The following is a 10,114-nucleotide window of genomic DNA, read 5'->3' as shown; positions in this document are numbered from 1 at the left end:
CTGAGCAACGGGAACTCACCTCGTGGCGGGGATTCGAACTGCCAACCTTCTGATCGGCAAGTGGGTTTAACCCACAGCGCCACCCGCAAAGGCTAAATCTAGTCCAGTACATTTTGTCCCCTACAGTGGTTAGCCAGATGCTTTGGGAAGTTTACAAGCTGAGAGGTACACTGCCCCTGACTCTGGAGGTTCAATTTTATTACTGTAGCTGATTGTTCTTGATAAACATCCCCTCTATGAATTCCTCTAGTCTTAAAAAAACCCCTGATCTATACCGATGATATTGTTATGGCACGGGAAAGGCAACAGGGGGATGGCAAGCTGGAGACAGACCGGGTGGCAATGAAGAGAGAGATGCCCTGGGCTGCTACAGTTCCAGCTCTGTCCAGAAGCCTGCCGGGATTCTCAGCAGGTGACCAGTCTTCCATTCCTCTCCATGGCACTAATCATAGCAATTACTTAATTCTATTCCAAGCAGGGTTGAGCCCTCCAGACCAAAGAGCTGCTATTATCCTCTCTGGTTCTGCTGCCTTAGTCCTTGCAGCAATCAGCTCCCATTGTCTCCCCCCAGCCCATAGTGCTGCCCCTGGGGAACTTGCAAGTAAACACAAGGCTAAGGGAGCTTCCTGCCAAGCTTAGGAGCCCAGTGTTTCTGCCTCCCCCTCCTTCTGCACAGCTTTTCGTCTGCTGTGTTCAGGTGGGTCAAGACAGATGGGACTCCTAGGTACTCCTGTAGGCATTATTCATGAGGGCAAACCTCTGCATTAGTCACAGCCTTCTTAATGCACAAGAGCACCATTCTTCTCAAAGGATATCACTCAGGGAAGAGATTCTGCATTCCCTTATTTGCTTTCTGCTCACCACCAGCAGCGCTTTCAGCATGGAGGCCCCTTTAATGAACCTGTGCCACCCACAGATGTTGCTGGACTACAGCTCCCATCATCCTTGTCCATTGGCTTTGCTATCTTGGGTTGATGGGAGTTGGGAGTTCAGCAGCATCTGGGGAGGAATTAGACTACAACTGACCATATTGGTCAGGCCAGTTGGGGCTGATTGGAGTTGGAATCAATATCTGGAGGGCCACAGGCTCCCCACTTTTGACTTATGAACATAGGAAGCACACCTTATGATGAGTGAGACCACAGGTCCATCTAGCCTAGTATTCTTTTCTCTGACTGGCAGCAGCTGTCCAACATTTCACACAGAGGTCTTTGCCAGCCCTTTAACTGGCAAAGATGCTTTACCTGGAGCCTGAAATCTTCTGCATGCAAGGAGTGTGCTGTTTGGTGGTGTTAATGGAAATAAATGGTTTAGGCCAGAGTAAGCATATTTTGTCCTCTTCAGACAGGAGCCTTATACCCTTTTAAATCTTTCAATTGATGTAGGAATTCCAGCATGTTGAGTTTTTACTGAACTTAGGCAATTGTTGATATGAACATAGACCACATTGCCACAAGATATTGTTCTGCAGGTTGATAGGGATTTGGAGATTCCCCTGTAAGTCACATGGGAACATACTTATAAATGGTTAAGAATCAATATTCTATAACAGATTTTTCAATAGGGAAAGAAGGTGGACTCTTAATTTCCAGGGGGTGGTGTGGAAAGTGCCTTGGTATATAGAAGAATGGTAGCTTGCTCACAAAAATCCAGCTAGAACTCACAGGGCTTGTAAACTGCAAGGGCTGAGTCTGTTTAAATGTTAAAAAGGGAAAAGAACAGCCTTCAAAGTGGCCTGTGAGATGTTATGACAAGGCCTGTGCATGGTCCTGGAACTGTCATCCACATGCTGGATGAATTAGTCAGTGACCTCAGGTTGTTGTGGCAGTGCCTGATAGATACATATATCCGGGACCATGTCCTGATAAGAGTGAACACAACCATGAAGGCTTGCAGCAGCACTTACATTTGGTAGGCCTTCATCTTCTGAGCTTGCTTTATGTTACTGCATGCCCCAAACGATCAACTGTAAACCGACCTCACAAGACCCAAGTCATCTTAGCCTTACTGTGTGTACTCGCTGGTGGCTGTGATAACTTTTACCCTGCTTTTCAGACGGAGAAGTGAAGTTTGCAGGGAGGCAGCAACTTGCCCAAGGTCACCCGGCAGCAAACAGCAAGCCTGTATCCAAGCCAGGCAGCTCCTGAGCTCCCCGGGTGTTGGCTCCTTCCCGAAGAAGGGTTGCACTTACTGCCAGTCATTACCATATGGCAAGCACTGTAGTGCCCAGCAGGGATCTGGCCCAAAGAACGAGAGCAGCTTGTTCCTAGCTCTCTCTGTCTGGCACAAATATCCTGCAGTTGCCAGTAATGCTGGCTTTAAAAACTCTTTGCTTACTAGTACAGAGCGTGCATTGTCATTCTGATCCAAGTGCTGGGGGCAGGTCATAGTATTTAAAATAAGAGCATGGCTGCCACTCCCACCTGACGTGCGACCAATGAACAGCAATAACGTTGGGCTAGCTAGCTATAGCACCTGGTGGTCCTGTGAGATTATTCTCTCTAGCTCTGTCCCTTCCTAGGGGAAGAGAACAAGAGAGGGAGGCTGTGAATCGTAGTTCTTCAGCACTGAGATTAATGTAAGGAAGGAAGTATCAACACTTTTAATTAACCATCTCTTGAACAGTTTTAGGTCAAACAGGTTCCTCACCACTCCAGAAGTGCGTTATCTCTGTCCTAATGAATGAGCAGAAGCTGGAGTGGGAGGAAGCATGTTAAGTACACTTTCCCAAAACCTGGGAGAGCATTCTGTCAGAGCAAGCATTTTTGCTTGCCAGAAAGAACCAGCCCCTCTCATCTCCCACTGTGCAGTGTTCTGGAGGTGTGTGCAGGGGAAAGGGAGGTAATTGTGAACCCTGCCCATGATTTATTTTTCTGCAGGGACCCTTATTTGAACCCCTAGCAGAGGTGGCTAACCTGCAGCTCTCCAGAGTGAGTGAGTCTCCAGTTGTGGGAGTCTCCAGTTCCACAACCCTCAGCCAACATGCCGGCCCAATGGTTAGGAATGATGGGACTTGTAGTCTATCAACATTGTGTGTGTGCGTGTATGTAGGGGGATGGGAATTGGCTCTCTAGCCCGAGCCTACAGCAAACTTAGCAAAGTGTTTCATTCTATCAAAATTCTTTCTCCTTTTCTGTAGCTAGTCTCTCTACAAAGAGGGGCAACACTTGAATTAATGGGGGAATGGGGAGGGAGGGATCCAATCCAATTCCCCAGACGCCCCCTCCCAGGTTTAGACAAAACACGCTCCCACTTTAGCTGTCTAAAAGCTGTAGGGAAGGGAGCTGTTGCAAAAGGGTCTCCAGGGTCTGCCTTGCAATCTGAACACCAGAGGTAGTCCCACAACTCTTCCACGAAGTGTTGCTCCTGTGTCAACCTCAATTCTCTTCTCTATAACTGCCGCTACTGCTGCAATCCTTCCTTCCCAAACGTGCAGCCAGAGAGACGCTTGACACAGGGCAATGTACAAATTTCTTTATTTTATTATTTCTTCAAAGACTAGTAAGAGCAGGATGGTCACCATAGGGTGGCTGGATGGAGCCTCTTTGACTCTTTGCTGTCCCCTTCTACCTGCGTCCTCCACCCCACCCAGGCAGGGAAAGGGGTGTCACCAGCTCCCTGCTTGCTCCTCCAGGTTAAATGGAAAGGCTGGCAGGGTGCAAGGGCAATGGCTCAGAAGTGGTGCACTCCGTAGCCTAAGGTGTTCATCTCTCTGCGGGAGACAGACGTCCCCCAGCAGCTTTAACCTGAAGGGCCCACAGGGTGCTTGGCTTGCCCCATATCTTTCCATTGGGGAACCCCTTCAGCACACTTAACCCCATTGCTGTGTTCTATGTCCTTCCCAGGTGCAGATGGGATGAGGACTAGCCAGGTAGACACAATGACCCTAGAAAGCAGAGATGCCACAAGCAAGACAGGATGGTTTACACATTCCGGCAGGTTAGTGCACAAGGCAGTAGGGCTGCCTGCCGCCTCCCAATACAGAGCAGTGACAGGCAAGCAGACAAAGGGGAATGCATGCACGGCAGGGTGGGGAGGATGCAGGGCCCCTCCGGCAATGCTCTTGACTGGGTCCCGGAGGGACTGGGATCAGTTCTTCTGTGCCCATGCTGAGCCCCTGAGGGATATCCTGCTCTGGAAGCAATCTGTAAACAAATGGGTTGCACACTTGGAACACGTTGGCACTGACACACTGGAGACTCCAGCACGCCCCCTGGGTTTGTGCCAACGCACACACATCTGCCCTCGCGACAAGTACTGGCACATTCACATGTACACCACTGGCTTTGCTCACATTCTCATGCATCCATGCGCTCACAGAGATATGCACCACATCATAAATGAATAGTGAGCATTCCTTCCATCCATCCATCCATCCATCCATCCATCCATCCATCTCTCTCTCTCTCTCTCTCTCTCTCTCTCTCTCTCTCTCTCACACACACACACACACACACACACACACACACAGAGTCAGGCATGCACTAATGTAAACAGACACTCATATGTGTGATTCTGAGCCTTAAAACATGTAGGAGAAAAAGGGAGTTAAGGGATCTCGGAAGTGGCCAGATTTATTTGCCTTATACATGGGATGGTGGAGGGAGGCTGGCTTAAACCTACTGGTGTATATGCTACAACTTTTATCCCCCTCCCCCCTTATGTGCATATACACACGGAAGTGTACATACACCATTAGATTAGAAGCAGCTTCTTCTCAATTTACTAAAAGTGGTAATGACGAAGCACTAGGCAACCTCCAGGCTACCTTGGTGGTGGCCTGGGAACTGCTGCAGTGCAGTGCCTTCCAGTGCTGCAAAGACAACATCAGGAGCCCAAGGTCATGATATAGGAAAAGCCCATACAATGGCTCCTCTCCCAACCAGTGTTGCCTCTGCTTGTTGTGGGGTGTTTGGGAAGGAGCTGAAGCACGAGCATGTCTCCTGTGGTTTCTGATGTTCCTTTGGTGGAGCAGGAAATAGCTGGTGTTCCCGCATTGCAAAGGTAACTGGAGAAGAGTCCCATCATGGCAGCACTGAGATTCCCACACGGCGAAGCCAGGTTTAATCCTTCTCTGTTGCTGTGGGTGCTGCCATCCCAGGTCTCTCTGATACCCCTTGACTCTTATATTTTTTTACCTTTAGGTCTTGCCCATAATAGGTCCACAGAGGCCAGCAGTAGCCTTGCGGTCAGTGGGAGCCAGGGGGCTGTCAAAGCCCGCTGTGTGGGATTGGGCAACCAACATGTGGCTGTAGCATTAAAAAAACAAAGTAAACCGAGAGCATCAGCAACACCACCCCAAAGGCAGGAAGCTGGCTTCAGCATCAGCCCTTTGCCCCATGTGAGAAGTGGACTTATTGCAGTTTTCAGCATTCAGCCAGCAGGGTCCAGCAGCAGACAGCGGACGTGTGAGAGCCCAGGACAAAGCAGTGCCACCTCGCCACAGAGCTCACCTGCCAGCAGCCAGCAGGGAGCACCCTGAATTTCCGCTGGCCAGTCCCTGCACACCACAGTCATGCTCTGTGTCTGGTAGGAGGTGATTGCACACACAATGGTTGGCCATGGCAAAAACGGCTTGTGAGCAAATAAGGTGCTGAATGGGCTGCTTCCCCTTTGCCACCCCCACCCTGACCCTCTCTACTCCGCCCTGCCCGAAGCTTCTCTGCCCCCCACCCCAAGTCCTGAGCTCCATGGAGCCGTACAGTGACCATCTTGTGAGTGACTAGCAGAGACAATAAGACAGATGGCAGGCGTTGGGGTGAATTACCCTGTTACAGAGACACCAATGCAAAAAAGACACGCATGGGCCACATGGTGGGTGGCCGGAGACACAGACAAGCGGGCAAGGGGGGGGAAGGTCCCCCCCCCAGGGACGCTCCTTTGTACAAGATGAGAGAGCGCGGCCCGCAGAGTTTTTAGTGTTGATAGTATTGCAGTCTAACTGATATGGCTTTAACTATTAGGGAAGGAAGGAAGGAAGGAAGGAAGGAAGGAAGGAAGGAAGGAAGGAAGGAAGGAAGGACACTCAATGGAGGGAGATTTCTTTCAGATTCAAACTCAACCCCAACCAAAAAGCAAAAGCCCCCCAGGGGCACCGGGGAATCTTGGGGTGGGGGGACAATTGGGACCTTCCTTCCCAAACAAATATACAGAAGAATGAGAACCACAGGACTTCCCCAAGGAAGGCTGGGCCCTTGCCTTTGTTTTCAGCAGTGGCCAAGGTCTGGTGGCGTTTGGCAGGGTGCCAACCAACAGCAGGGCGACGTCTCCCCCCACTCCCAAACCGCCCTTCCTTGTCTCCTAGTCACTGCTTTTTGCTTAATCTTGTGGCTCTGGAGAAAGGATGGGGTTAGCAGGCAGGGAGTGAATGCAACAATAGCACAGCAAAGGAGAGTCATTGGGTGTTTTTCTTTTGCGGGTTGGGGGATCTGGAGATCGCCACACCCATGGGCAGGATGGGGGCTGCAGAGGTGGGAGAGCAGAAGATTCTCCCAGACCATACAGTACCTCGACCCCCACCCAGAAATCAGTGTGTATATAGGGGTGGGGGTGGCGGCCCTTGGCATTTCTCAGTTAAGGAGAAAACTGGGGCAGCATGAGAAGGAAAGAGATGTTTAGGTCGTGGAAGCAAGAGTAGTGCAGGCAAGATTTGTGTCTGTGCTGCTCTGTGCACCATTTTTGCATCTGCAGGGGCCTGTAGCAGGATCCTGGGCAACCAAGATAGCCACAGCAATGGGCTCCCAATCCTAGCCTAAGAAATGAATTGAAGCTCCTCATCCCAAGAGACTGATCTTCCAGCCAGGGGTGAGCCACACATGCTGGCAGTTCTATCCCAGGGTCCCTGCATCAGCCTCCTTCAAAGAAGGTGACGATGATGACCCTCAGGTTCTCCAGCAGCACAAATGCAGCTGGCTATTCCCAGGCTGGAAAAAGGAGCTCTTATTCCATCCTGCATGTGCTGCTGGGTTCTATTCCCCTTTCTTTGAGTTTGGGTGCTCCGAAGTGGGTGTTTATTATGGAATGGGTGCTCCTCACGTAGGCAAATGCCTGTCTGTGTTCCCTCCCCTTTATTTACCCAGATTTACCCTTTCTGGGGAAAACCCTGGTAAACCTCTTGCCACTGACCCGTTTACAACATCTAAATGACCCATTCACAACAATAAGCCCCTGCCTGCAAGCGCCCTTGATCCACTTCAGTCCCCTGCTCCCCAAGTCAAGACTCAGTCTAAACCCTCCACTTTGGAGAGCAAAATGACAGAAAGAGGATGGCCCTGGTCCTCATACTCTGCAGCCTGTAGCTGCCCCAGTTCACCCCCTGCAGCTCAAATGACAAAGGATGAACTGGATCAGAAAAAGATGGGCGAGACAGCGAAGGTGACAGTGCCACCTCCCAACCACTTGTCCGCCACACCCATGAGGAGCCAACAGGTCTTGGAACCCAAGACCAAAGGAAGACCAAGACCTGCAAGGAAGAGCTGATGCTTAACCTTGGCCCTTGAACCCTTGGCCGGCTGTAGTGGGGCTGTGGAAGGTGTGTCTGAATGTGCGTGCTTGAAATGGAAGTAGTCGTCGTAGCAGGGACAGCCTTCTCCCCTGCCTCCCACACACGTAATTCTTGGTGCAGGTAAGTCTCTCTGCATTAGTGTTTGGGGGTGCGAGTTCGATTCCTTCCAGAAACAAGCTCCTCCTTTCCCCCAAGCATGTGAGAAACAACCCAGCAGCCCTTGAGTGCGAGGATGAGGGCAGGGGGTGCTCCTCTTGGTTGCTCTCTTAGTCAAGAGATGGAATGTGCAGGGGCTGGCTTTGCCCCAAGGTGTGAAGGGAAATGGGCACCCAGTCCCTCCCTGGCAGTCAACATGGGGGGGGGGGTAGGAATGTGCATGGGGGGAGGGGCAGAGCCCAAGCCCCTTCCCCAGGGCCCCCATGAGGTTGCATCAGTGAATTTGGTCCAAGTTCCTCACCCTGTGCCCAGTTTTTCTTTTTTTGTGGGATGGGGGAGAGGGGGGTCATTTCCCCACGTAGCCAGCTGGCACTTTGGCACAACAGAACTCCAGCTCTGCCACGGGGCAGGGATCGGAAAGGGGGAGGCAGGCTCCCGGCAGTGGCCCAGCCTGCAGCTCCAGGGAGCAGAGCAGGTGAGAGTGGTTTTTGGTCTGAGGGGTAGCAAGAGGTGCAGTAAGGGGGGGAGCATGCCCTGTGCCTGGTGTGCTTCTTCCTGGGGGGAAAGGGGTGGGGCGGTGGCTTGGCAGGGGCCCCGTGGCACAAGGACACGTGTGGGGTCTTCCCTTGGAACGAAAGAAAAAAAGGAATCAAATGAAGTAAAAAAAATAATAAATGAAAATCCCCCCTGCCCCACTGGGACTGCCCTCCCTCAACCCAAGCTCTGAGTTGGCAGTGCCAGGTACGGTGGGCAGCGCAGGGTAGGGGGCTGGTGGGGCAGGGCTACTTCTTGAACATGTCCTGCAGTGGGCCCGGCAGGTACTTGAGCACCGTGTCGAGGATGCTCTCCTCGTCCTCGTCTTCGTCATCCCCGCAGCCTGCTGGGATGGCTTTCTTGGGGCGCGTCAGGCTCCCCTCGCACGGCTGCTCCAGCGCTGCCTTCTCCTCCGCCTCTTTCTCCTCCTTCTTCTTCAAGCCGTACTGCATGGGAGACACCCACAAGAAGTCAGAGACACAGGCGTTTGACACAGTTTGGGTTTACACCATGCAAAGTGCAAAGTGTACCTTTAAAAACAATGATTTTGCCATTATTTTTGCAGGCTGATTTCTGAGTACGCTCAGTAGGGAGTTAAGTCCCTTTGACATCACTGGGACTTACTTCTGAGTGAACCTGCATGCAGCTGCATTGTGGGGTCCATTGCGGCACCCACACATGTCCCCGTGAGGCTTCCTTATGCTGCATTTCAAGCCAGTCTCTTGTTGCTGCCTCGGCTCCATGAGGATATGGCTGAACGACAAGCTTTAGTATCCTCTTGGCAAGTATGCTGTTTTAACTGTGCATTTTATATTTGACTTCCATTAGTAATATGGTGTTGTTTTTTTTCAATCTGTAACATTTTAGTTTCCTGTTAATTCTGTTGCTTTGAATTTATACTTTATAGTTGACTTTCTTCAGCAATGTTTGATTCTGGGTTGCTTTATGTGATGTGTTAATGTGTTGCAAACCACTTTGAGATTTTTCCCTTTAAAATATGAAGTGGTATAGAAATTGAAGACAACAACAACAACAAGAGGAGAGGCAAGGATGCAGGTGGCAGCTCCTACCTAGAGCAAGAGACACTAGCAAGGAATTGGAAACACGTTATGGCAGAGCTGAAGAACCCTTTTCCAGCCCTGGGGCCACACTTCCTTTGAAGCAGCCTTCTGAGGGCCACTTGCCGTGGTGAAGACGGCCAGGTGCCAAATGGAAAAATAAGCTGCGGAAGAAGCCTTGGTCTGTGTGTTCATTTGCACAAGGCTGGAATCTTCTGTTCCCATCTGCCCCTGCTAGCAAGATATTATGGGCTGGGCAGAGGCAGTGCTGGCTGCTGCGCTATCTGCCTCGGCAGAAGGATATTGAAGATTGCAGATAGTGAGCGCCAGGCCTCTAATACATCCACTTACAATGTGGGCAATAAAGGGAGACCCACACCGCCCCCACTAATAATGCGAGGACAGTGAGAGCCAGGAACTGGGCAGTGATTGACAGAGAGAGATAAGGACTGGGGAGAGACATCTTTGGAAAGGTTCCTTTCTGCCAGACGCCCAGAATCCACCCACCTGGCTCCCAGCGCTGATGTTAATCTTGCAGCATGGATCATATGTCTAGAGCCTTTTAGCTCAGAGGAAAAGTGTGCAAAGGGGGCGGGGAAGAGGGCATAAGAAAGGTGCATAAAGTTATGCATGCTCTAGAGAAAGTGGAGAGAAGCTTGCCTCCTTTTCTCATTATACTGGTACCTGGGAAAATCCAATTAAACTGAATGCTGGGGGAGTCAGGATAAGAAAAGCCCTCCTGCGGCTGTGACGGGCTCAGTTGGGCCCTCTTATGGCTGGGAGTAGGCCCTGTCATGTCTTTTGGAGGGTGTGCTGGGCCCCATTGGGTCTCCTCCCACCATGTGACATCACACGCACCATG

The 10,114-nt window shown here is 51.1% G+C and overlaps 1 protein-coding gene across 4 annotated transcripts in view; it reads right to left on the bottom strand.

The window, feature by feature from the left end:
- Positions 1-3,459: 3,459 nt before the first annotated feature.
- CPLX2 (complexin 2) overlaps positions 3,460-10,114 on the bottom strand; it is a 127,851-nt gene continuing 121,196 nt past the window's right edge. For all 4 annotated transcript variants that reach the window (XM_083726341.1, XM_083726342.1, XM_083726343.1 and 1 more), the window contains one exon: positions 3,460-8,640. In XM_083726341.1, coding sequence (XP_083582467.1) covers positions 8,443-8,640 — 198 coding nt within the window. In that variant the 3' untranslated portion in view covers positions 3,460-8,442. The remainder of the gene's footprint in view (positions 8,641-10,114) is intronic.

This window comes from Podarcis gaigeae (assembly GCF_964106915.1).
Source record: "Podarcis gaigeae genome assembly, chromosome: 2".
NCBI classification, from domain to species: Eukaryota; Metazoa; Chordata; class Lepidosauria; order Squamata; family Lacertidae; genus Podarcis; species Podarcis gaigeae.
The sequence above is the reverse complement of the archived record's forward strand: the minus strand, read 5'-3'. Positions and strand labels throughout refer to the sequence as shown.